The following is a 28,000-nucleotide window of genomic DNA, read 5'->3' as shown; positions in this document are numbered from 1 at the left end:
CCGCCATCGACCCCCGGCCCACGTCATCCCCCGGGCCTGGAATGCCCTCCCTCTGCCCATCCGCCAATCTAGCTCTCTTCCTCCCTTCAAGGCCCTGCTGAGAGCTCACCTCCTCCAGGAGGCCTTCCCAGACTGAGCCCCTTCCTTCCTCTCCCCCCTCGTCCCCCTCTCCATTCCCCCATCTTACCTCCTTCCCTTCCCCACAGCACCTGTATATATGTATATATGGTTGTACATATTTATTACTCTATTTATTTATTTATTTATTTTACTTGTACCTATCTATCCTATTTATTTTATTTTGTTAATATGTTTGGTTTTGTTTTCTGTCTCCCCCTTTTAGACTGTGAGCCCACTGTTGGGTAGGGACTGTCTCTATGTGTTGTCAATTTGTACTTCCCAAGCGCTTAGTACAGTGCTCTGCACATAGTAAGCGCTCAATAAATACGATTGATGATGATGATGATGATGATTAAATACGAATGAATGAATGAATGAATGAATCTCACTGGTAGCTCCAGACATCCCCACAACTGCCAACTTTTCAATTTATGCACTGGGGTGGAAAGGAGGCAGGGGCTTTTGGAGGGATGAGGACTGAGAGAGGCCAAGTATCAAATAGTTAATAGGCCAGAAAGCCAATATTTTGGACCTCTTAAGCCCTGACTGGAAACTCTCAGATTCAATCATTCATTCAATCGTATTTATTGAGCACTTACTGTGTACAGAGCACTGCACTAAGTGCTTGGAAAGTACAATTCAGGAATAAAGGGAGATAATCCCTGCCCACAATGGGCTTACAGTCTAGAAGTGGGAGACAGACGTCAAAACAAGGAAACAGACATAAATGGCATCAATGTAAATAAATAGAATTATAGATATATACACATCAAAAAAGTAAGCAGGCATGAATATAAATAAATAGAATTATAAATATGTACATATATACACAAGTGCTGTAAGGGGGGAGATAGAGCAAAGGAGCCAGTCAGAGTGATGGGGAGGGGAGGGAGAGCTGAGGAAAAGGAGGCCTTAGCCTGGGAAGGCCTCTTGGAGGAGATGAGCCTTCAATAGGGCTTTGAAGGGGGGAAGTGTGATTGTTTGGCGGATTTGAGGAGGGAGGGCATTCCAGGCCAGAGATAGGATGTGGGCCAGAGGTTAGCTGCGGGACAGGTGAGAACGAGGCACAGTGAGAAGGTTAGCACCAGAGGAGCGGAGTCCTGTCGGACACCTGGGTTAAGGAGGTCTGGGAGTCCAGCTTGAAAAGTTGTAGTAAACACTTAATAAATGTAATAATAATAATGGGGAGGAGGATATTGCAGGGATCATCTTCCTGGGGTCTTGCTAGACCTACATTTCTCCCCTCCTTAAATCCCTCCCCTGGCCCTCATGTCTCTCTGCAACCAGCAAAAACTCTTCACACCTGGCTTCAAGGCTCTCCACCAACTCTGATCTCTTCACCTACTACTCCCCAACCTGCTGTCTTCGTTCCACTCAAGCTAAACTAACATCACACGGCTCTGTGGCCTGCACTGGATCTGTGACCTCTGGGCATGTTGAATTCATCCTACCCTCGGCTCCACAGCACTTATATACATATCCATAAATTATTTACTTAGATTTATGTCAGTCTTCCCCTCTAGACTGTTAGCTCACCGTGGGCAAAGAATGTGTCTACCCACTCTGTTGTATTGCACTCTTTCAGGCACTTAGTACTGTGCTCTGCACACAGTAAGTGCTCAATAAATACCACTGAGACCTTGCTCTTGGCTCTTCTTCCTGCTTCTCCTCGCTCATGTTGCTCCCACGGCTTGAAACTTCCTCTGTTCCAAAGACCTCAGCCCTCCCCAGATTTGCCCCCCTACCGAAGGCCTACCTCCTCAATTAATTCCCCAATTAATTCCCAGCATCCTGAATTATAGAAACCCATCAGCTACCTCTACCCCTATGTACTTATTTCTACCCATCCTCAGAACTTAGGTATATATATTTATTCTACTGAACATTCAATTATTTGTACCTGACAGACCCCAGTTCTCCCCATCTTCAAAGCCCTTCTGAATTTACATCTCCTCTAGAGTGTCTTCCCTGATTAGTTTCTGGTCTCCCTACCTTGTATCCCCCAACTCTAACATCAGCACTTTCACACTACCTAAACGCAACCCTTTAGAACGCTTATTTATCTATGTTGCGTATTCTATTAGTTCCTAATATCTGTAATTTACTTTATTGTCTGTCTCCCACTAGATTGTAAGCTTCTTGAAGGTAGGGATTGTGTCTGCTAACTCTATCATATTGTACTCTCCCATATGCTTAGCCCAGTGCTCTTCTAACAGGAAATACTCAAATGCTTTTGATGGATTTTGATTTCTCGGTAAATTCTTTTATGCCTATCTCTCCCATTAAACTGTAAGCTCCTATTGGCAGGAAATGGGTCAGTTGTTTGTTCTGTACTTCCCAAGTGCTTAGTGCAGTGCATTTATCCAGTGGGCTCTCAACTAATTCTGTTACTACTACTCTGCAAGCAAGGGTCTAGGTAAGAGTCACCTCAAAGAAACATTCCAGGTTTGGGGGTTCAAATGACATCCTACAGGACATTGCATGGGTGATGATGACACTGTAGGGAATGGGAAAGGGTGGCAAATCATTCCCCATCTCCATGGGGGGTTAAGAATAAAGGTCTGAAACCGGCCTTCCCGCCAACTCCTAGGTGAAGAGAGAACAGGGAAAACAATTTAAACAGGGTAAAGGCTCTAGTCTGGCTGTACTACCCCACCTCCAATGCCCGGCTACAAGTGGAGCACGGCCTAGTGGAAAGAGCACGGGCCTGAAAGTCAGAGGACCTGGGTTCTAATCCCGACTCTGTCAAATGCTTGCTGTGTGACCTTGGGCAAGTCACCTCATGACTCTTTGCCTCAGTTTTTGAAAGTGTAAAGTGGGGATTCAATACCTGTTCTCCTCCTAAACTGGGAGCAGGGCTGGGAGTGTTGAGTATGAATCTGTGTCTGACCTAAGTAACTTATACCTCTCCCGGCTTTTAGAGCTGTGTTTGACACATAGTAAACGCTATCTAAAACTCAATATGTCCAAGACTGAACTCCTTATCTTCCCTCCCAAGCCCTGCCCTCTCCCTGACTTTCCCGTCACTGTAGATGGCACTACCATCCTTCCCGTCTCACAAGCCCGCAACCTTGGTGTCATCCTCGACTCTGCTGTCTCTCGTTCACCCCTCACATCCAATCCGTCACCAAAACCTGCCAGTCTCACCTCCGCGACATCACCAAGATCCACCCTTTCCTCTCCATCCAAACCGATATCTTGCTGGTTCAATCTCTCATCCTATCCCAACTGGATTACTGCATCAGCCTCGTCTCTGATCTCCCATCCTCCTGTCTCTCCCCACTTCAGTCTATACTTCACGCTGCTGCCTGGATCATTTTGGGCAGAAACGCTCTAGGCATGTTACTCCCCTCCTCAGAAATCTCCAGTGGCTGTCAGTCAACCTATGCATCAAGCAAAAACTCCTCCCTCTCGACTTCAAGGCTGTCCATCACTTTGCCCACTCCTATCTCACCTCCCTTCTCTCCTTCTCCAGCCCAGCCCGCACCCTCCGCTCCTGTGCTGCTAACCTCCTCACTGTATCTCGTTCTTGCCTCTCCCACTGTCGACCCCCGGCCCACGTCCTCCCCCTGGCCCGGAATGCCCTCCCTCCACACATCCACCAAGCTAGCTCTCTTCCTCCCTTCAAAGCCCTACTGAGAGCTCACCTCCTCCAGGAGGCCTTCCCAGACTAAGCCCCCACCTTTCCTCTTCTTCCACTTCCTTCTGCATTGCCCTGACTTGCTTCCTCTGTCCTTCCCTACTCCCAGCCCTACAGCACTTCTGTGAACATCTGTAATTTATTTATTTTTTTATTAATAAGTGTCTCCCCGACCCCCAGACTGTAAGCTCATTTTGGGCAGGGAATGTGTCTGTTAGGAAATGTTTCTATTTATTGTTGTACTGTACTCTCCCAAGCACTTAGTACAGTGCTCTGTACCGTAAGAGAAGCAGTGTGGCTTAGTGGAAAGAGCCTGGGCTTGAGAGTCAGAGGTCCTGGGTTCTAATCCCGGCTCCACCACTTATCAGCTGTGTGACTTTGGACAAGTCATTTCAATTCTCTGTGCCTCAGTTCCCTCATCTATGAAGTGGGGATTAAGTCTGTGAGCCTCACGTGGGACAACCTGATTACCTTTTATCTACCCCAGTGCTTAGAACAGTGCTTGGCACGAAGTAAGAACTTAACAAATGCCAATATTATTATTATTATTATTGTTATGCACTCAATAAATTTGAGTGAATGAATGAATCTCCTTCAGGGCTTTCCTGGAGCTGTTCTTTGTTGATTTCTTTGTTCGTTTGGTATTTGTTAAGTGCTTACTATGTGTCAAGCACATAGATACTAGTTAATCAGGTCGGACATCCAGTCCTTGTCCCACATGGGGCTCATGGTCTTTGTAATTGTCCCAGAGGATAGTTCCCTCTCTAGGTTTCAGTGCTTCCCTCATGGAGCTTCCCCTCAGGACATTTATTTCCCTTTCCACTGAGACTAGTGGGGTCAGCTGCCCCAGCCCTGCTTCGGACAAAGCTCTGATCACCGTCCTCGACTTACCCTCCAGACTGCAAGCTCGTTGTGGGCTGGGTATGTGTCTTATTTTTCTGTCGTACTCTTCCAAGCACTTAGTATAGTGCTCTGCACACAGTTTAGAGCTCAATAAGTACAACTGACTGAGTGACCGACTGATTTACCAGAGAACGGGGCCTCGTGGGCCCTCTCCCGAGGTGGGAGCCTGGAGGTGTCACCTTCTGGGAGTCGTTTGGAAGGAGGGGGTCTCTGCTCCCGCCCCTCTGCTCAGGGTAGGGTTGGTGCTATCTGAGACACTGAGCTACATCCCACAGTCTACTATTAATAACCCCGGATGCCTGTGGGAGCAGCCCCAGGGGTCAGATTCGCGGCATTCGCATCTGCGCTCTGTGCCGGGCAGAACCCTGGGCTCCAGGGGCCCTGGGCTACCTTACAGAGGGACCCGGGCCACTCAGCTCCGCTTCCCGCTGCCGGCCCGAAGACGTGGACAGCAGCGGCTCTGTGCTGCAGCTGTGACATCGTGGTAAGTTGGACTCTCCATACAGACTTTTTATGGGGGAGCTTGGTAGGGTGGAAGAAAATGGCGCTCCATGGAAGTCCTCCGCTCAGGGGTGCAACACCGACAGGAGACTAATTTTGAGAAGTTAGCAAAAGCTGCAGTTGAACGGGCGGATAGAGATTGTGCTGAGTGGCCATTTTTTTACCAGGGCGAGGTACTGCCAGCTTGTGGCTCCGCGCCCAGAGTGAGGGGAGGGAGGAGATATCTCCGGAATAGGGAGAAGAGGAGGCCTGGAAGCTTCCCAGCTCATCCCGTCCCTCCTCCCTGCCTGTCTGAGAGCTCCAGTTACTGTGGATTCCTTCCTCTGTCCAGGAACCCCCAGATCTCCCGAGAGCCTGTCTCCTTAACCCAACTCTCTCCATCCAGAGGTTTGGGGTTCCCTGTTCCCTCTGGGATTAGTAAAGTCTGCTGGGGACAGGTGCAGCCCAACCAGCTCAGTATTTATTCTGGAGACCATTCAAAGTGGGTTAGCTACCTTTTTTTATGGTATTTGTAAAGCGCTTACTATGTGCTAGGCACTATACTAAGCGCTGGGGTAGATACAAGCTAATCAGGTTGGACACAGTCTCTCTGTCCTGCGTGGGACTCATTGTATTAACCCCCATTTTACAGATGAGGTAACTAAGGCACAGAGAAGTGAAGTGATTTGCCTGAGGTCACACAGTAGACAAGTGACGGAGGCAGGATTAGAACCTAGGTCTTCCTGACTTCTAGTCCTGCGCACTATCCATTAGGCCATGCTGCTTCTCTGCTGGGGAATCACATCTGCTTCAGTGTACGTGGCTCAGTGGAAAGAACACTGGCTTTGGAGTCAGTGATCATGGGTTCAAATCCCAGCTCTGCCAATTGTCAGCTGTGTGACTTTGGGCAAGTCACTTCACTTCTTTTAGACTGTGAGCCCACTGTTGGGCAGGGACTGTCTCTATGTGATGCCAATTTGTACTTCCCAAGCGCTTAGTACAGTGCTCTGCACATAGTAAGCGCTCAATAAATACGATTGATTGATTGATTGATTGATTCTCTGCGCCTCAGTTACCTCATCTGTAAAATGGGGATTGACTGTGAGCCCCCCGTGGGACAACCTGATCACCTTGTAACCTCCCCAGCGCTTAGAACAGTGCTGTGCACATAGTAAGCGCTTAATAAATGCCATTATTATTATTATTATCTCCCGCAGAAAGGCGAATCACACAGAAATGATTCGGCCAACTATTTTGCCAAGAGAAGGGGCCACTGTTTCTCTCCCGGAATGAGTCCCCAGTAAGTCTCTGGAAGGGTGTGAAACTCCCCCTGATTTTCCCTCCCAACGAGGGTGACACAAGAGTGAAAAGCGCTGGCCTTGGCCTTTGTGCACAGGGGCCTAGGTGACCCTCCCTCTCCCCAGGTGACCCTTGCCAGCTATGAGTGTTAAGTTATAAATAGTGTGGTATAGGTCGTGTTTTCCTGGGATCCTTAACCTGGGCATTCCCGGGGCCCAAACTCACAGGGTTTAGTAGCTGCCTGGCCACCCTGCTGAGTCCGGAGGAGCGGTGTGATGCAGTGAGGGTAAGTTCCTTGAGGATTGAGATCGGGTCTACTAATCCTATTGTCCTCTCCTGGGTGCTTGGTACAGTGATCTGCACAGAGAAAGCACTCAGTTAATAATGAAGATTGATTGCTTGATTCACTCCCTGAATTATGGGCAGAAATGGGTCATCCCTGCCAACTTGTACTTCCCAAGCGCTTAGTACAGTGCTCTGCACACAGTAAGCGGTCAATAAATATGACTGATTGATTGATTGATTGATTCTCGGCACCATTTCCCTCCCTTCCCTTCTTCGCTGACCACTCGGGGCAGCCCAAGACTAGGTGTGATGACCTTGTATACAATCTTCTATCAGATTTTCTTAAGACACTGAGTCATGCCAGTGGAAAGAACATGGGCTTTGGAGTCAGAGGTCATGGGTTCAAACCCCGGCTCTGCCAATTGTCAGCTGTGTGACACTGGGCAAGTCACTTAACTTCTCTGTGCCTCGGTTACCTCATCTGTAAAATGAGGGTTAAGATTGTGAGCCCCGTGTGGGACAAGCTGATCACCTTGTAACCTCCCTAGCGTTTAGAACAATGCTTTGCACATAGTAAGCACTTAATAAATCCATTATTATTATTATTCCCTATTTGCCTGAGCTTTTAAACCAGTGGTTGGCAACCTTCTTATGTGTAAGAGACAAACTAAATGAAACTTTTGAGCAGTTAGTGTGTAGCTACCCTGTAGCCCTGAGCATCCTGTAAAGTGTCTACTCTGCCCCTCTGCCCCTTATCTTTCCTTCTCTTCCCTTATATGTAGGGGAAAAGATTGTTTTGGAGGTAAGAGAGGTTCCTAAGTGAGCTGAGCTGTGCTGAGCTGAGCTGTCTTTGGGGAGAGTCAAAGGGAGGAGGTGATGAGCTGGAAGGGAAGGATGCAATGTAGCTTGCATATATCTAACCCTCACATGGTTTTTCCTTTGTTCCCTCCTGTTTTGTTTCCCTCTCTTCCTCCCCCCAAACCGAGATTCCCTGCCCATGATGCCTCTCGCAGGAACTCCAGCTCCTAACAAGAGGAAAAAGTCCACAAAAATCATCATGGAGCTGAACCGAGATGGTAAGATGCTTTGGAATTCCAGAATTATCCTGTTCTGGCTTCCTGGTTTAGAGACATATACATATATATATATAGAGAGAGAGAGAGAGAGAGAGAGAGAGAGAGAGAGAGAGAGAGAGAGAGAGAGAGAGAGAGAGAGACAAGTAGTGTGTGTGTGATAGATATATATAGAGAGAGAGAGAGAAAAAGAAAGAGAGAGAGAGAGAGAGAGAGGGAGATGTAATGTGTGTGTGTATATGTGTGTGTGTGTGTGTGTGTGTGTGTGTGTGTGTGTGTGTGTAATGCTTCTCAGAACAGTATCAGGGCTGAGTGAGTTTTGGTTAAGCCAAACACTGAAATCCCCCCCCTCTTGCCTTTCTAGCCCCTCCAGGGACAAAGGATTCTCACCCTAAGCCCAAAAGATGGGCTTCTTGGCCTATCCCTGATGGGGAAAGAGGGGATTTATTCATTCAATCGTATTTATTGAGCAATTACGGTGTGAAGAGCACTATACTGAGTGCTTGGGAAAGTACAACACAACTATAAAGAGCCAAAGGCTGTCTTAGAAAACACATCGTCTTTCAGAACTGAAGCGAAGAAGAGTCCAGCTAATCTCGTTTTCCACAAGGAAGCAGCAGGTTGGATGGCCAGGGCCCAGTTGACCAGGGAGGGAAAGGGTAAAGCGAAGGGCATGGACTCCCTTTCAGCTATTCGAGAGTCCAATCCTGGGTCTGAGGGTGGCAGGGAACCACTGGTTAGGAGCAGTTTGGGAAGCAAGGCGAAGGGGCAATTTCCTCTTTAAGCAAAATCCCCTTCTGATACTTGCAGCCTTCTGACTACGGTTCTGCTTGGCAAACACATCCAGTCCCTCTGACCTCCTTAAATGCAACTCTTCTTTGAGCCTAAATCCAGAACCAGAGATAGGAAAGCACAGAGGGGACAGAGAAGTATGCCTGCATCTCAGAGGCTGAGTGAAGAAGGATTCTGATTCTTGTGTGCAGGGAACATGTCTACAACTCGGTTATATTGTACTCTCCCAAGCACTTAGTACAGGGCTCTGCACACAGTAAGCGCTCAATAAATATGATTGATTTATTGACTGATTGGTTGATTGTTCATTCTTCCCTGGTACTGTGGATTAGATCAGTCTCAAAATGTTCGCGTCTTCCCCTGTCCCATCAATGAGGGTGTGAGCAGCCCTGGGGCAGTCCCGTGCTGGGTACGACCACAGCGGCTCCCAGTCAAAAGGAAAGATGTTGCCTAGTGATAGAGCATGGCCCTGGAAGTCGGAAGAACCTGGGTTCTAATCTTGGCTCTGCCACTTGTCTGCTGTGTGACTTCACTTGACTGCACCTTAGTTCCCTCATCTGTAAAATGGAGATTAAGACTGTGAGCCCCATGTGGGACATGGACTATATCCAATCTGATTAACTTTTATCTACCCCAGTACTCAGTACAGTGCCTGACACATAATAAGTGCCTAACAAATACCATTTAAAAAATAGTCTCCATTCTTAATGTAGATGCTGCCCTGTCCATACCTAATTTCTTTTAGGTCTGCTTGAATGGCTTAACTTCTCTCTCTCTTTCTTTCTCTCTCTCTCATCTCCTCTCTCTTTCCCTCTCTCTCCTTACCCTGGGTCTGTTTCCAGGTGGGCAGGAGGGGTCCCGTCTGAACCTGGGGAAGAAGATCAGCATCCCTAGAGATGTGATGCTGGAGGAACTCTCCCTCCTCACTAACCGTGGCTCCAAGATGTTCAAGCTCCGTAAGAAGCGGGTGGAGAAGTTTATCTACGAGAACAACCCCGATGTCTTTACTGACAGCTCCCTGGTGGGTCCCAGCTTTACCCCAAACCCCAACTCAAACCTGCAAACCATTACCCTGTCCTCTCTAGGAGGGGAGAACTCCTTGCCCTGTGGAGACTGGGTCTAGACCAAGATGCCCAGGATGTCGTCCTTCCCAGTGAATTATTATGGACTGAAACATGTCAAAGAGGGACCAGGCCTCCTGACAGGACCCTTGGGATCAGAGTATTGGGTCTTATTCCTATGTAGTAAGAGGACCATTAAGGTTCTGGAGTAAAGTGTCCCTTTCCCCTGTGGGATTCAGTGAGGGCTGAATGGTGGGCTGATATTCCCAGATTAATTTGGCTCTTCACGCTGTGACTGAGGAGCTGAGTGGAGATGATCCCTTCATTCCCGTTGACCAAAGACAGGGGGTGAGGAAGATACTAGGTGACCCTAGGATTTCCCCAGAACTCCTTCAGTTGTTCTGAAATCCTACCTGTACTTTGGACCAGCTGAGCAGGCTAGGAACAGGCAGGCAGACAAAGTGAGGGATAGACTGGAACCTGGGGCTCAAACAGATCTAGGTCAGAGGATGAGTAGAGCTGGGCCACGTTTGTAAAACGTTAAAAAAATCCGTACATGTGGGGTGATCTCATGGAATTAGGCTGTCTGGTCAACTTCTGCCAGAGCCAACTCAGCAAAGACATTATTTGGCAGAGAAGCCTAGCACAGGCCAGGAATCATGGTGTTCGCCTTTGGACCTGGTGGCGCTGAGCAGGGCTCTCGGCCTCACTTCCAGGAGGTGCAGCCACTTATGTGCGATATTTATTTGCAAGGGTAGCTGTCCCACAGGGATGGTTGGACCTGTGGTTCCTGCGACCTCCATGGAACAGATGTTAATGGGTGAGGCCCTGTTCAGGTATGGTAGAACTCCTGCTTTCCCAGCCATTGATTTCCAGTCCTCATCCCAGTCTGAAATGCTTGCCAAGTAGAGGATTGTTAAGGAATCCGATGTTGACTTTCAACTGGTCCGATCCTGCTCACAGGAATGTGCTCTGGGAAAATCCAATCCAGCGTTCACCATTTTGAACCTTTATAGTTCTGCCCTGATTCTGCAATACATTGCCCAGAAAGCTTGCCTCCTACTCACTTCTCAATGATGGGGGAAGAATCTCTTAGTCTGGGCTCCTTTAATCTGCCCTTAGAAAACAGGCTGGAGATACTGAGAAAAGGTCTTAAAAAAAGGAACAGTCCTTAAAAAGGATGCATCCCATCACTCCTGCTCCTGGGTCACAAAGCTTTCCAGCTGCTGTAGCTTCTCGGGGGTTTTGCCAGGAGATTGGTCCCTGTGAGAGCAGAATAGATGAGAAGAAGGAGATCTAAGAGATTTGGTGGCAAGGATGAGTGGGGAGGAGACTCAGGGAGTGGGGATTGGACCCTGTTTTGGGGTTTAAGGGCCTTACTCACTACCCCCGAGCACTTCACTATCTCTAAGTCCTTAGTTATGGAGACTGCCTTTCCTTCTCCTCGTTCCCAAGCTCTCCCACTGAGCTGCAGGGGTGCTGATTGCCAAGTTCCTTCTCTAAGGAAAAATGAGAACCCAGTGAGGGGTGGGAGAGGCTCACACCCATCTCTGAGAACCTGTCCAGAGGCACCGCTGGCGTTCCTGGGGTGGAAATAGCAGTCCAGGTGGTGGTTTCAATCATTATCCCCTTTTGGATGCAGCCAAGAACGGCCTTCAGCTTCCCTGCTGTGACCTTACTGAGCTCAGCAGGCCCAGGCTCACGGATCATCTTTCACTGACTCTGTCACAGAAGGGAGAGGAAAAAGGACCTAGCTGAGGTCTGAAGGCTGTGTCCCCACCATCTGCCTCACCTTCTCCATCTTGGCTCTGTGTCTCCTCACAGAACGTTGGTCAGGCTTTCCTCTCATAATCAATCAATCAATCAATCGTATTTATTGAGCGCTTACTATGTGCAGAGCACTGTACTAAGCGCTTGGGAAGTACAAATTGGCATCACATAGAGACAGTCCCTACCCGATAGTGGGCTCACAGTCTAAAATAATAATAATAATAATAATAATAATAATAATAACAATAATAATAATAATGGCATTTGTTAAGCGCTTACTATGTGTGAGGCACTGTTCTAAGCACTGGGGGGGATACAGAGTAATCAGGTTGTCCCACATGGGGGTCACAGTCTTAATCCCCACTTTACAGATGAGGTAACTGAAGCACGGAGAAGTTAAGTGACTTACCCAAAATCACACAGCTGACAAGTGGCGGAGCCAGAATTAGAACCCATGACCCCTGGCTCCCAAGCCTGTGCTCTTTCCACTGGGCCACGCTGCTCTCATCATCACCAGCGATGGGCTGAGCATCCTTTGTGTATCTGATCCTATGTTTGACACTTTGGGATCGGAGTTCAGTCAGACACATTAAAGAATTAGGGTGAGAAAGTGGTTCCGGTATCCCTGCAGGGATAGGGGACCGACTCTGAGGGGACAGGAATACGGTCTTGGAGTATTATCATCTTGGTCCAAAAAGTGCCATTTATTATGGGGCATGTGGTTTGTTCCCAGAGTTCCTCTCCATCCCAGGATCCCCAAGGAGTGTGGGATACAGCGAGGGCAGGGCAGTGGGCTGATTTCCCACATTAATCTGGCTCTTCACCCTGTGACCGAGGAGGCGAGTTGGAGATGATCCCCTTGTTCCCGTTGACCAGACAAAAGCAGGCTGTGTACTGAGTACCGAGTACTAGGTGACCCTAGGATTTTCCGAGAGCTCCTTTAGCTGTTCTGAGACCCTACTTGTACTTTGGGCCCACTGGACTAAGGCAGGCTGGAAAGAGGCAGGTAGACAAAGTGACGGACAGTCGAGTAGAAGCCAAAGCCATTTCGACCAGACGTTGGTTTAGAGAAGCAGCTTGGCCTAGTGGACAGAACGCAAGCTTGGGAGTCAGAAGGACCTGGGTTCTGATCCCAACTCCACCACTTGTATGCTGTACGACCTTGGCCAAGTCACTTCGCTTCTCTGGGCCTCGGTTCCTTCATCTATAAAATGGGGATTAAGACTGTGAACCCCACGTAGGACATGGACCGTGTCCAACCTGATAAGCTTGTCCAACCCCAGTGCTTAGTATGTGCCTGGCTTAATAAATATCATTTAAAAAAAAGACAGGGTGGGGTGGAGCAGATGATTGGGTAAAGTTCTCCAGAATCAATTAATCAATCAATCAACTAATTAATCGATGGTATTTATTGAGGGTTTTTGGACAGGGAATGTGCCTGCTAAATCTGCTGTACTCTCCCAAGTGCTGAGTACATGCTCTGCATTGAGTAAGGGCTCAATAAATACCATTGATTGATTGATTGATTGATTGAAGGGCACTGTACTAAGCCCTTGAAGAGTCAGAAGCTGAAACTCACCTCACTGGTGACTCAGCCTCAGTCAAAACTTGGACCAGAAATAAAAGTTAGGGTCACTGGTTCCCCTGATTCCAACCCCCCATGATTTTGGAGACTATCCTCCCCCTTAAGACCATTTGAGGGTTGCTCTGTTCTTCTGCTTAGATCAAGTGTGTCAGTGTGAGGGATTAAAATAAGGCTCTGGGCACTGGCTGTACCATGAGTTCTCTGCCTCAGCTTCCATGTCTGCCTTCCAACAGTCGAGAGAGAGAGGGAGACGAGCAGGCCTCTGTGCTCTACAGACCCGGGTGCTTGAGACCAACTTGGAACTGGGGGAAGGTTGAAAAAAAACCCTATAAAATGCCAGCTCAGGATCTGATTACGAGGGAGGAGGCAAGGAGACCAGGGAAGGCACTGAGACTCTTCTGAAGGCTCAGGCTCAAGGTTATTTTTAAGACAAGTGTCTGTGCCACGTGCTACCCTTTTTGCTGACGCCGCCCATTTCTTTGCCGACACAGGGCCGGTCCCAATGCCACTGCTGGGGCGTTCCCAGGAGGACCTCTTCCAGCTGAGAGATCACTGTTCTCCATCCCAGGGCTTCCCCGCTGGCTTCCAACTCCTCCAAGGACCGGCCCTGAGACCCGGCCCGGTCGCCGGCTCTAGTCTGGGCTTCCCGGTCAGGGGAGAGGGAGTCACTCTTCTGGCTCTCTGAAGTGGGAGGCCTCAATCAATCTTTTTTATGTCTTGTCTAAATTTAGTTGAGGAAACAGGTGTCTCAAAGGCCTGTTTACAAACTTGGCAGGGCCGCCTTGCTTGAAGGGTAGGGACAGGAATGGTGCAAACCTTTAACCTTTTGTAGGACAGGACAATCCCGAAAGGCCCCTTTTCAACAACTTGTACAAATTCTGCTGGGTCAATCAATCAGTGGTATTTATTGCGCACTTACTGTGTGCGGAGCACTGTACTAAACGTTTGAGAGAGTACTATACGAATAGAGTTGATGGACAAGATCCCTGTCTATAAGGAGCTTACAATCTAGAGAGTCACCTTCATCTCTGTGCTGTCGGGCAGCAATCAATCAAAGATACTTACCAAGTATTTGCTGTGTGCAGAGCACTGAACTAAGCGCTTGGGAAAGTACAATACGATAGAGTGGGTGTTGATGCAATCCCTGCCCTCAAGGAACTTACACTCTAGAGAGGGAGACAAATATTAAAATAAATTACAGATAGGGGAAATGATAGAGGGTAAGGGTATGTATGTAAGTGCTGGGGGGATGAGGGTGGGGTGAATACCAAATTTTTACTTGGTTGGATGAATATCAAGTGCCCAGGGAGTACAGCCCCTTGCTCGACAGAGGTGTTTGCTCCCTCGAATAGTGATCAAGCTAGAGAAAACATGTAGAGCAGGGGAAACAGACATGGTGTTTGCATCTCCCTCTAGCCTGGGGAGCCACTTGTCCTAAGGTGAACGGACGTCTCAATTTTTGTAGGTTAGTCCTGGAATTTATGGTTATGTCCCACTGCCCTCTTGAAGTTTTTCAGGACATGTCTACGTCTGGAAAAACTAAAGCTTACCGAGGACACCGTCACCCGGTTAAAAAAAAAAAGGTCTACTAAGACTCAAGTGCATTTCAGCGAGTAGTAGCGGTATTTTAGGAGGGAGATGTGTGCTCACTTTAGCATGAATCAATCTCCCTCATTGCTTGATGGAAAAGAAGAAGGGAGGGAGGAAAGAGGGAAATCTCCACTGCCCGGGGCAACCACTGGCCGGGAGAAGGGCAGAGTGGTCCTCCCTAAATCAAGCAATAGTGAGTTGATTAATTTAATGAGGCCTACTAAGTGCAGAGCACTGTACTAAATGTTTAGGAGGAAACAGTAGAATTAGAAAACACTGTACCTGCCCTCGAGTAGCTTTCGATCCAGTAGGGATTGACAAACACAAAATAATGTATAGGAAAAATGGATACATCGAAGAGCAAGTGTTTAAATAGTAGGGTAGGTAAATCAACATAGACAGAAGTGCTCTGAGTGGGTGTGAGTGGGTAAGGGCATACAAAGTTGGCCCCCAAGTGCCAAGGTGGTAGATGGGGGACTATGACCTGGGGAAATAAATATTACTCTGAGAGAAAGTGGTAACTGCACAGGTTCAACTTGCCCACCATGGTGGGTCAGGCCAATGTAGGAATTATTCCTGGGATGGTGAGAACAGGGGCGGAAGTTGGCAATAGTAACTGAAGATGAGCACCATTGTCCCCTTTCCCCTCCCTCCTCCTAGTGGAAAGAGCATGGGCCTTTTAGACTGTGAGCCCACTGTTGGGTAGGGACTGTCTCTATATGTTGCCAATTTGTACTTTCCAAGCGCTTAGTACAGTGCTCTGCACATAGCAAGCGCTCAATAAATACGATTGATGATGATGATGATGATGATGGGGTCAGAGGACCAGGGCTCTAATCCGGGCTCCGCCACGTTTTTTAAAATGGTATTTGTTAAACTCCTATCACGTGCCGGGCAATGTACAAAGCACTGGAGAAGATACATAATAATTACGTTGGACCCGTCTGTGTCCCAGATGGGACTTACAGCATTACTCCCCATTTTATAGATGAGATAACTGAGGCACAGAAAAGTTAGGTGATTTGCCCAAGGTCACCCAGCATACAAGTGGCAGAGCCCGGATTAGAACCCAAGTCCTCTGACTCCAAGGCCTATGCTCTTTCCACTCAACCACGCTGCTTGTCGCCTCTGTGTGACCTTGAACAACTCACTTAACTTCTCTGTGCCTCGGTTTTCTCATTAGAATGGGGATTAAATCCTACTCTCTCCTGCTTAGACTTTGTGCCCCATGTGGGGCAGGGACTGTGCTTGACCTGATTATTTTGTATGTACCCCATCTCGTAGCACAGTGCTTGCCATTGAGTATGCACTTATCAAGCATCATCATTCAGCGCTTAGAACAGTGCTTTGCACATAGTAAGCGCTTAATAAATGCCATTATTATTATTATAGTCATCATTATTATTGTTATTATTATATTCCCCTTCTTTACTACGCTTTCTTCCTCTCGGCCCCCTCCAGGCCCAACTACCTTAGGTCTCCCTGCAATTTTAAAGCCCACCCCATCCTGCCTAAAACGGCCAGAATTTGATATGGGAAATGGAGTTCTGACTTCACTGTTGGCAGAATGGACTCTGGAACCTCCCTCGAATGTGGGACGACTCTTCAGAGAGAGAGTGAGAGACAGAAAGAGAGAGAGAGGATGATGATACTTGATAAGTGCATACTCAGTGGCAAGCACTGTACTACGAGATGGGGTAGATACAAAATAATCAGGTCAAGCACAGTCCCTGCCCCACATGGGGCACAAAGTCTAAGCAGGAGAGAGTAGGATTTAATCCCCATTCTAATGAGAAAACCGAAGCACAGAGAAGAAAGAGAGCTGAAGGAAGCTCTCTCCTAGTCTCTACTCACAGGTCTGGTCTCAGGGGATTTGTTGAGCCCAAAACATGCCTCGTTCTGTCCTTTCTTATGTTTGCCTCAGGATCACTTCCAGAAATTCATCCCCACCACGGGAGGCCAGCTGGGAGGAGGTGGCCGCCAGGGTATCTCGTACGCCAGTGGACGGATGGTCGGCGGCGTTTCAGCAGGGCAGTATGGATCTGACCAGCAGCAACAGAATCTCCACGGGCATTCTGCTACGCTGGCAGGCCACGGAGGGTCCGGTGGCAAATCCGGTGAAGGGGAAGGGGTTGGAACAGGAAGCAACAGCGCACCAGGAACAGGCAAGTAACTCTGTCCTCCTGGGGGCTTTGGGTATCACTGTCGGGAACTGAGGATAGTGGAAAGGCAATCACCTGTGGGGGAAATGATCAGTCCTCTACAGCTCCTGCCTCAGGGGGATCAAGACATTCCCCAGACTTCCTAGGGGAAGGGAGTTGAAAGCCTAGGAGCTTATCCTTAGAGAAGCACTGTGGCTTAGTGGAAAGACCACGGACTTGGAAGTCAGAGGACATGGGTTCTAATCCTGGCTCCACCATTTGTCTGCTGCGTGACCTTGGGAAAGCCATTTAACTTCTCTGTGCCTCATCTATAAAATGGGGATTAAGATTGTGAGCCCCGCGTGGGACAACCTGATTACCTCATATCTACCCCAGCGCTTACAACAGTGCTTGGCACATAGCAAATGCTTAACAAATGCCATTATTACTATTATCTTTCAAAAATTCCCATGACACAGGGGTTTTTTTTAAAGGGTATTTTTAAGTGCATACTAGGTGTCAAGCATCGTCGCTGCCCCGCATGAGGCTTACAGACTTAGGGAGAGGGGAAACGGGTATTTTACCCCCAGTTTACAGATGAGGAAATTGAAATACAGAGAAGTGAAGTGAATTTCCTCAGACCACACAGCAGGCAAGTGGTGGATGAGGGATCAGAACCCAGGGCCTCTGATTTCTCTACTCTTTCCACTAAGCCATGCTGATTCCCCAGATTTGAGAGACAGCACATAGACCAAACTTACTCTGGAAATCATGTAAGATCATCTTCAGAAGTCTAACAGCCATTGCTGTTTATGAGAGGGTTGATGTATCATTTTCCTGACCCTGGTCACCCATTGCCCGCAGTCTCTCTCTGGCCTAAAATTCCTTCCCCCTTCCAATCCACTGGACCACCACTCTCCCCACCTTCCAAGCCTTATTAAAATCTTATCTCCTCCAAGAGGTCTTCCCTGATTAAGTCCTCATTTCCTCTCCCTGCCTTCCCCTGTACATCACTGTGGCCTTGGATCTGTACTCCTTAAGCATTTGATATTCACCCCACCCTCAGCCCCACAGCATTTATGTGCATACCCTTATTCTCTCCCCATTGCCTTTACCTGTAAATTATTTTAATATCTGTCTTCCCCTGAAGACTGTAAGATGCCCCCCTTTCTGTGATATTTGTTAAACACTTACTATGTACCAGGCAATTTACTAAGCTCTGGGGTAGATACAAGGTGAGTGGACCAGACACAGTCCATGTCCCATATGGGGGTTCACAGTCTTAATCCCCATTTTACAGATAACTGAGGCACAGAGAAGTTATGCGACTTGCCCAAGGTCACACAGCAGACAAGTGGTGGAGCTGGGTTTAGAACCCAGTCCTTCATACTCCAATTCATTCATTCATTCAATCGTATTTATTGAGCGCTTACTGTGTGCAGAGCACTGGACTAAGCGCTTGGGAAGTACAAGTTGGCAACATATAGAGACGGTCCCTACCCAAAAGCGGGCTCGCAGTCTAGAAGGGAGAGACAGAGAACAAAACAAAACATATTAACAAAATAAAATAGGTAGAATAAATATGTACAAGTAAAATAAATAAATAAATGGAGTAATAAATACGTACCAACATATATACATATATACAGGTGCTGTGGGGAAGGGAAGGAGGTAAGGCGGGGGGGATGAAGAGGGGGAGGAGGGGGAGAGGAAGGAGGGAGCTCAGTGTGGGAAGGCCTCCTGGAGGAGGTGAGCTCTCAGTAGGGCCTTGAAGGGAGGAAGAGAGCTAGCTTGGTGGATTCATTCATTCATTCAATCGTATTTATTGAGCGCTTACTGTGTGCAGAGCACTGTACTAAGCGCTTGGGAAGTACAAGTTGACGGTCCCTACCCAACAGTGGGCTCACAGTCTAGAAAGGCCGGTGTTCTATCCATTAGGCCCCCGTTGCTTTCCTTTCCCCATTCCCTTTCCCAGGCCCACCTGACTACTGCCAGAGGGTCAAGATAGCAGCGCCTTTCCAAATCCCCAATGATCCTCTTCTTTATGGTTACTGTCTGGATTCTGAACTCCTTATCCTCTGGGTGGATTGGCAGAGGGAGGGCATTCCAGGCCAGGGGGATTACATGGGCAGGGGGTCGACGACGGGACAGGCGAGAATGAGGCACGGTGAGGAGATTAGCGGCAGAGGAGCGGAGGGTGCGGGCTGGGCTGGAGAAGGAGAGAAAGGAGGTGAGGTAGGAGGGGGTGAGGGGATGAAGAGCCTTGAAGCCGTGATGCGTAGCTTGATTGGTAGCCACTGAAGATTTTTGAGGAGGGGAGTAACATGCCCAGAGCGTTTCTGGACAAAGACAATCCGGGCAGCGGCGTAAAGTATGGATTGAAGTGGGGAGAGACAGGAGCTCCCAGGCCCAAGCTCTATCTACTAAGGGATCTTGCCTACCAACTCGATTATATTGTACTCTCAAGCACCTAGTACAGTCCTCTCCCTGACTTCCCATCACTGTGGATGGCACTACCATCCTTCCCATCGCACAAGCCCGCAACCTTGATGTCATCCTTGACTCCGCTCTCTCATTCACCCCAAACACCCAATCCGTCACCTTCACAACATCACCAAGATCCGCCCTCTCCTCTCCATCCAAACTGCTACCACGTTCCAAGCGCTTAGTACACTGCTCTGCACACATTAAGCGCTCAGTAAATATGATTGAATGAATGAATGAATAAATACAATCACTCATCTCATCCCGACTGGTTTACTGCATCGGCGTCCTTTTCTGATCTCCCAACCTTCTGTCTCTCCCCACTTCCATCTATACTTCCCTCTGCTGCCTGGATTATCTTTCTACAGAAACATTCTGGGCATATCACCCCCCCCTCCTCAAAAATCTCCAGTGGTTGCCTATCAGCCTCCATATCGAGCAAAAACTCCTCACTATTGGCTTCAAAGCTCTCCATCACCTTGCCCCCTCCTACCTCACCTCCCTTCCCTCCTTCTACAGCCCAGGCCACACACTTCATTCCTCTGGTGCTAACCTTCTCACTGTGCCTCATTCTTACCTGTCCCACTGTCGACCCCTGGCCCAAGTCCTACCTCTGGCCTGGAATGCCCTCCCTCCTCAAATCCACCAAACAATCACACTTGCCCCCTTCAAAGCCCTACTGAAGGCTCACCTCCTCCAAGAGGCCTTCCCAGACTAAGCCCCCCTTTTCCTTAGCTCCCCCTTCCCTCCCCATCATCCTGACTCACTCCCTTTGCTATATCTCCTCTCCGCCCCACAGCACTTGTCTATATATGTGCATATCTATAATTCCATTTATTTATATTGATGCTATTGATGCCCGTTTACTTGTTTTGATGACTATCTCCCCCCTTCTAGACCGTAGGCCCATTGTGGGCAGGAATTGTCTCTCTTTATTGCTGAACTGTACTTTCCAAGAGCTTAGTACAGTGCTCTGCACACAGTATGTGCTCAATAAATATGATTGAATACCACTGATTTACTGATTGATTGATTCAGATCACACCTGCCAAATCTCAGAATTTCTCTTACTGCTCAAACTCCTCCTAGGAAATTAGACAATCAAGTGTGGGACAAGAGTGAATTTTGAGTGGTGGGTGTGGAATGAATAGACCACAAGGCCCACTCGTCCTAGGGGTAAGGATGACACCCAGCCTGAAACAATGAAACAACAACAGTCAGTCCCAGGTGTGATCTCAAACACACAAATCCGCAATTTTAGGCATACAGGCACCAGACTGCCGTATGGTCCCATATAAGCAGTCTCAGTCAATTAACCAATCAACCAGATTTATTGAGCACTTACTGTGTGCAGAACACTGCACTAAGCACTTCGGAGAGTACGTTGCAATAGAACTGGTAGACACGACTGCTGCCCTCAAGGAATTTACTCAAGTGTGTCTGCACGTTCCTAATCCACACTTTCTTCCTCCTCCTTTTGGGTTAAGGGTGAGAAGAGTGGTGTCCACTAGCTCCTGCCCTCTTGCCTTTTGGCATGCCTGATGGTATACTTTTTTTTTTTATGGTATTTGCTAAGTGCTTACTATGTGTCAGTCACCATACTAAGCGCTGGGGTAGATACAAGATAATCAGGTTGGACACGGTGTCTGTCCTGTGTGGGGCTCACGGTCTTAATCCTCATTTTACAGATGAGGACACTGAGGCCTAGAGAAGTAAAGTGATTTGCCCAAGGTTGCGCATCTGACAAGTGGAGGAGCCAGGATTAGAACCCAGGTCCACCTCACTCCCAGGCCCTTGCTCTATCCACTATCCATTTCTTTCTCTCCCGTGTCTCCAGGAGATAACGCAGGAGGAGAAGGAAAACACATCACCATCTTTAAGACCTACATTTCCCCTTGGGAGCGAGCCATGGGGGTCAATGCCCAGCAGAAAGTTGAACTCGGTGTTGACTTGCTGGCCTATGGGGCCAAAGCCGATCTTCCCCACTACAAGTCCTTCAACAGGTAAGAATCTGTGGGAACGACAGCAAGGACTGAAGGGGGACTTGGAAAGGTGAAGTGGACTGGGTTGAGTCAGCAAGAGGCAATGTGTTCTCAGCTGGAGTAGAAGCTGAGGGCTAATACTTTGGATTGTGGATTTTGGTCAAATGGAGGCCAGGAGGAGAAAACCTAGGAAGCCCTGGTCTAAGTAAAGACATGTAGACATAAATAGATATATCTATATGTCTATGCTTCTATATATTATATACTTATTTAATATAGTATATATTATAAGTATATATAATAATATATACTATATTATATAAGTATAAAACATATACTTATATACGTATATACTTATACTTATATATATTATAAGTATAATATATATTTTATATTATAAGTATACATAGTTATATATATACTTATGTATATAAGTACGTATACTTATAATATATACTTATATAAGTATACATACTTATATACATGTAAGTATGTATACTTATAATATATACTTATATAAGCATATACTTATACTCCTATATAAGTGTAATATATATTATATAACTATATATACTATATATACTATACTATATACTATATATGCATATATATACTATATATACTCCTATATATTATAAGAATAATATATATTATATAACTATATATACTTATATATAAGTATAAGTATATACTTATATAAGCATATATTATATAAGTATATAATATATTATATATTGTAAGTATATACACATCTATACTTATTATATATATGCTTATGATATATACATGTCATATTATAAGTATACATACTTATATTATTATAAGTATACATACTTATATATGTATATAAGTATACATACATATATACATATATAAGTATGTATACTTATAATATATACTTATATAAGTATATACTCATATATATTATAAGCATAATATATATTATATATTATAACTGTATATACTTATAATATATAGAAGTATAAGTATATATTATATAAGTATATTATATATTATATATTATAAGTGTATATACCTATATATTATTACGTATATATACTTATAGTATATACATGTCATTATAGTTCATGTTTGAACTAAATTGTCAAAACCTGGATGACTGAGGCTTTAGGGCCAGTGACCCCTCTTTTCCAGAAAGGCCTTATACTTAATAATAATAATAATAATAATAATAATAATAATAATAACAATAATAATAATAATGGCATTTGTTAAGCGCTTACTATGTGCAAAGCACTGTTCTAAGCACTGGGAGGGATACAAGGTGATCAGGTTGTCCCACTTGGGGCTCACAGTTTTAATCCCCATTTTCCAGATGAGGTAACTGAGGCTCAGAGAAGTTAAGTGACTTGCCCAAGGTCACACAGCAGACATGTGGTGGAGCCGGGATTCAAACCCATGACCTCTGACTCCAAAGCCTGGGCTCTTTCCACTGAGCCACGCTGTTCACAAGATATTGTATCTTGTGAAGCATTTGTTAAGGGCTTACCTTGTGCCAAGCACTGTACTAAGTCCTGGGGTAGATACAAAAGACAATCAGGTCCCACATGGGGCTCACAGTCTAACTAATCAATCAATCAATCGCATTTATTGAGCGCTTACTGTGTGCAGAGCACTGTACTAAGCGCTTGGGAAGTACAAGTTGGCAACATATAGAGACAGTCCCTACCCAACAGTGGGCTCACAGTCTAAGTAGGAAGGAGAACAGGTACGGAATCCCCATTTTGCAGATGAGGGAACTGAGGCGCAGAGAAGTGAAGTGACTTGCCCAAGGTCACACGGCAGACAAATGGCAGAGCTGGGATTAGAACCCAGGTCCCCTGACTCCCAGTCCCAAGGTCTTTCACTACGCCACACCGTCTTGTGGCCACCCCACAATCTGCCCTTCCTAGGGCTCATATCCTTGCTGACAGAGTTCTGTCATCTTGAACCAGAAGTGAGGATCATCATCATCATCATCAATCGTATTTATTGAGCGCTTACTATGTGCAGAGCACTGTACGAAGCGCTTGGGAAGTACAAATTGGCAACATATAGAGACAGTCCCTACCCAACAGTGGGCTCACAGTCTAAAAGGGGGAGACAGAGAACAAAACCAAACATAGTAACAAAATAAAATAAATAGAATAGATATGTACAAGTAGAATAAATAAATAAATAAATAGAGTAATAAATCTGTACAAACATATATACATATATAGAGGTGCTGTGGGGAAGGGAAGGAGGTAAGATGGGGGTGATGGAGAGGGGGACGAGGGGGAGAGGAAGGAAGGGGCTCAGTTTGGGAAGGCCTCCTGGAGGAGGTGAGCTCTCAGCAGGGCCTTGAAGGGAGGAAGAGAGGATGCCTGTTGAGGCTGACGGGGGCCCCTATGGCCGCAGCTCCCTTCTGACTTTCACTTCTATTTTGTTTATTGGGTATTTGCCCTGGTCCCTTAGGCTGTTCTAATGTTTTAATGTTTCACTGCTCCCATCATCATCATCAATCGTATTTATTGAGCGCTTACTATGTGCAGAGCACTGTACTAAGCGCTTGGGAAGTACAAATTGGCAACATATAGAGACAGTCCCTACCCAACAGTGGGCTCACAGTCTAAAAGGGGGAGACAGAGAACAAAACCAAACATACTAACAAAATAAAATAAATAGAATAGATATGTACAAGTAGAATAAATAAATAAATAAATAGAGTAATAAATCTGTACAAACATATATACATATATACAGGGGCTGTGGGGAAGGGAAGGAGGTAAGATGGGGGTGATGGAGAGGGGGACGAGGGGGAGAGGAAGGAAGGGGCTCAGTTTGGGAAGGCCTCCTGGAGGAGGTGAGCTCTCAGCAGGGCCTTGAAGGGAGGAAGAGAGGATGCCTGTTGAGGCTGACGGGGGCCCCTATGGCCGCAGCTCCCTTCTGACTTTCACTTCTATTTTGTTTATTGGGTATTTGCCCTGGTCCCTTAGGCTGTTTTAATGTTTTAATGTTTCACTGCTCCCAGTGTGTCTCTCTCCAGTCCTCCCCAACCACACTCACCTATTGATAGATTGTGAGTCCCTTGAGGGACGGAGTGCATGTCTAATATCAATCAATCAATCAATCATATTTATTGAGCGCTTACTGTGTGCAGAGCACTGTACTAAGCGCTTGGGAAGTACAAGTTGGCAACATATGTACAAGTAAAATAAATGAATGAATGAACTTGTCGTTCCCCCAAGCGCTTAGTCCAGTGCACACAGTCAGCGCTCAATAAATACAATTGAATGAATGAATGAATGAATTCAATCGTATTTATTGAGCGCTGACTGTGTGCAGAGCACTGGACTAATCAATCAATCATATTTATTGAGCGCTTACTGTGTGCAGAGCACTGTACTAAGCGCTTGGGAAGTCCAAGTTGGAAACATATAGAGACAGTCCATACCCAACAGTGGGCTCACAATCTAGAAGGGGGAGACAGACAACAAAACCAAACATACTAACAAAATAAAATAAATAGAATAGATATGTACAAGTAAAGTAAATAAATAAATAGAGTAATAAATATCCACCTGTATACTCTTTTCCAGCACTCAGTTCAGCATTCTACACATGCCAAACACTTACTGAATGCTATTACTGCCACTACTACTGGAGTCAGATGGTCATGGGTTCACCTCCTGGCTCTGCTGTGTGACCCTGGACAAGTCACTTCACTTCTCGATGCTTCAGTTACCTCATCTGTAAAGTTGGCATTGAGACTGTGAGCCCAACCCAATTCATTCAGTCGTATTTATTGAGCGCTTAATGTGTGCAGAGCACTGTACAGTCACATTTATTAAGTGCTTAATGTGCGCAGAGCACTGTACTAAGCGCTTGGGAAGTACAAATCGGCAACATATAGAGATGGTCCCTTCCCAACAACAGGCTCATAGTCTAGAAGGGGGAGACAGACAACAAAACAAAACATCGATTCCAGTGTTTATTAAAGTGCATGGCACCTAGCAAGCACTTAACACATACCACAATTATTATTATTATTACAGCTTTTACTACTTATACTACTACTGTCAGACCAGAACATAAATATACCTTAACTTCTAACACTGGGGACACCCATGACTCTCCTTCCTCTCCCGCCCGACCCGCTATTGGGGAGGCTCTGCCTGCGGCAGCCAGGAGAAATAAGGGGAAATCACCGTTCCACCTTGGCTATTCACTCTGGAGGTCTGTTGGAATAAATACCTCAAACACCATCCTCAGCCCCACTCGTTTCCGTGGTAGGAGAGCAACAATTGACTCTATTTCCTGAATCTCTTTCCCCTCTAAATCTCCCTTTACTCCTCCTTTGTCAGATGCTGTTTCCATGTGAATAACTTAGGCTTCTCCTCCCCTTTGCTTTCACAGGACCGCGATGCCATATGGTGGGTACGAGAAGGCATCCAAAAGAATGACCTTCCAGATGCCCAAGCTTGATATCGGGCCCCTGCTGCCCGAGCCCCTCTTTCTCTTGAATCAAAGCATCTCCAACAGACCCTCCTTCAACCGGACCCCAGTCCCCTGGCTGGGCTCGGGGGAGCCCAACGAGTACCACATCGAGGTCAACATCCCTCTGGATGGTGAAACGGAGGAGCTGTGATGTGCTTCCCACCTTCCACTCCTCATGCTCTCCCTGAACCTCTGCCTCTGCCTGCCCTGCTCATCAGGGAGGAGTTGACTTGCTGACCACCGTTCCCCCAAATTCCTCCTCTTCTTTTACTTTATATCAGCTGCAAGGCCAGTAGTTCCTAGCTGGAGCTGGATTGACTTGTGTGTTTTCACCAAGAGTGGGAGCGAGGCTGTGCAGGAAAGGAGAGGGGCAGAAACGAGGAGAGTGTATTATTTGGCAGGAGGGGAGAGGGACAGAAAGAGGGAGAGTGCATTTGTCTCATACCCTGCGGGCCGCTCTATGTATGGTGCTTTTAGTAAAGACATGGGGCTGACTGCCTGCTTGTTCCCCTAGCCTGCCTGCTCCACATGGCATCGCCTCTGTTTTTTCGGTAATGTTCAATAAACTTCCTGAAGGAAACAAAATCACATTCTTCTTTCCTGTTTCGAAACGAAAAAGTTCCTTTTGGGGATTTTCAGAAACTGATCAGAGCCAAATAACAGATGACAGTATGAGCTACATGTCTAGGACTTGTGACCACATGCCCTGAAAGAAAACACACACACACACACGCACACACACACACACACGCACACACACACACCGCACCACCCCCAACAGACATTTGCACCAATGCTGCTAGCTTACCCACCACTTGACTTGAGGTTGGAAATTCTGGGTGTTGGATGAATCTGTTGTTGGGGTCAATTCAGTTGGGAGGTAAGTCAGCTCCAACAGCCTGTTGGATCTGGAAGATGACCCTGCACAGTTACCGCTTTGACTCTCCTTTACAGATAATAGGCAGAGCAGGTCGCTGAGAATTAAGAAAATGAATTAACATTCCTGAAAGAGAGGTTGCCTTATTTCTGAAAGGAACCCTGCACTGTGGGCCCTGGTTCCGATTTTCCTAACTCTCATTCACTCATTCATTCATTCACTCATTCAATCGTATTTATTAAGTATTGAGTAGGTGGGTTGAATGAAAGATCCTGGGCAAGTCCCTTCCTTCCACACACTGCCCATTTTTCCACTGGTAAAATGGAATAAACAGTGCCTCTTCTTTGCCCTGGTTCCAATTTTCCTAACTTTTATTCACTCATTCATTCATTCACTCATTCAATCGTATTTATTAAGTATTGAGTAGGTGGGTTGAATGAAAGATCCTGGGCAAGTCCCTTCCTTCCACACACTGCCCATTTTTCCACTGGTAAAATGGAATAAACAGTGCCTCTTCTTTGCCCTGGTTCCAATTTTCTTAACTCTTATTCACTCATTCATTCATTCACTCTTTCAATCGTATTTATTAAGTGCTTACTGTATGCAGAGCACTGCACCAAATTGTTGGGAAAGTACAACACAACAATAACCAGTGACAATCCCTGCCGACAATGAGCTCACAGTCTGGAGGAGGGGAGACCGACATCAACACAAATAAATAAAATTACAGATATATAGAGAAGTGCTCTGGGGCTGAGGAGGGGAGAATTAGCAAAGGGAGCAAGTCAGGGCAATGGGGAAGGGAGTGGGAGATGAGGAAGACTGGGACTTGGACTGGGAAGCCCTCTTGGAGGAGATGTGCCTTCATTAAGGCTTTGAAAGGGCGGAAGAGAAATTGTCTGGTAGATTTGAGGAGGCAGGGTGTTCCAGACCAGGGGCAGGATATGGGCCAGGGGTCGGCGGCGAGACAGGCAAGATCAAGGCACAGTGAGGAGGTTAGCACTAGAGGAGCGAAGTGCGCAAGCTGGGTTGTAGGGGAGAAGCGAGGTGAGATACAAGGCGGCAAGGTGATAGAGTGCTTTAACGCCAATGGTGAGGAGTTTTTGTTTGATATGGAGCTGGATGGGCAACCACTGGAGATTTTTGAGGACATGGGTAACGTCTTGAACATTTTTGTAGACAGATGATCCTGACGGCGGAGTGAAGTATGGACTGGAGTGGGGAGAAGCAGGATGTTGGGAGGTCAGCAAGGGGTCTGATGTAGTAATCTAGTCAGGATAGGATGTGTGATTGTATTAACGTGGTAGCAGTTTAGATGGAGACGAAAGGGCGTATTTTAGCCATGTCGTGAAGGTGGGATCAACAGGATTTGGTGACAGATTGACTAGGTGGGTTGAATGAAAGATCCTGGGCAAGTCCCTTCCTTCCACACACTGCCC

The 28,000-nt window shown here is 46.7% G+C and overlaps 1 protein-coding gene across 1 annotated transcript; it reads left to right on the top strand.

The window, feature by feature from the left end:
* Positions 1-5,039: 5,039 nt before the first annotated feature.
* MYOZ1 (myozenin 1) lies at positions 5,040-26,230 on the top strand. Its single transcript, XM_038744140.1, has 6 exons — positions 5,040-5,147; positions 7,714-7,803; positions 9,435-9,613; positions 16,523-16,763; positions 21,061-21,226; positions 25,604-26,230. The coding sequence occupies exons 2-6, from the start codon at positions 7,725-7,727 to the stop codon at positions 25,833-25,835; spliced, it is 897 nt and encodes a 298-aa protein (XP_038600068.1). The 5' UTR covers positions 5,040-5,147; positions 7,714-7,724; the 3' UTR covers positions 25,836-26,230.
* Positions 26,231-28,000: the final 1,770 nt, after the last annotated feature.

The sequence above is a fragment of the Tachyglossus aculeatus genome, chromosome 3, assembly GCF_015852505.1.
Source record: "Tachyglossus aculeatus isolate mTacAcu1 chromosome 3, mTacAcu1.pri, whole genome shotgun sequence".
NCBI lineage: Eukaryota > Metazoa > Chordata > Mammalia > Monotremata > Tachyglossidae > Tachyglossus > Tachyglossus aculeatus.
Note: the sequence above shows the minus strand (reverse complement) of the source record. Positions and strands in the feature narration are given on the sequence as shown.

What these genes read in the sequence shown, in the direction of transcription:
- MYOZ1 (XM_038744140.1), top strand. Translation starts at nt 7,725, where the DNA reads ATGATGCCTCTCGCAGGAACTCCAGCTCCTAACAAGAGGAAAAAGTCC. An exon ending in CATGGAGCTGAACCGAGATG is followed by an intron (nt 7,804 to 9,434) that starts GTAAGATGCTTT and finishes GTCTGTTTCCAG; the next exon opens with GTGGGCAGGAGGGGTCCCGT. An exon ending in TCTTTACTGACAGCTCCCTG is followed by an intron (nt 9,614 to 16,522) that starts GTGGGTCCCAGC and finishes TGTTTGCCTCAG; the next exon opens with GATCACTTCCAGAAATTCAT.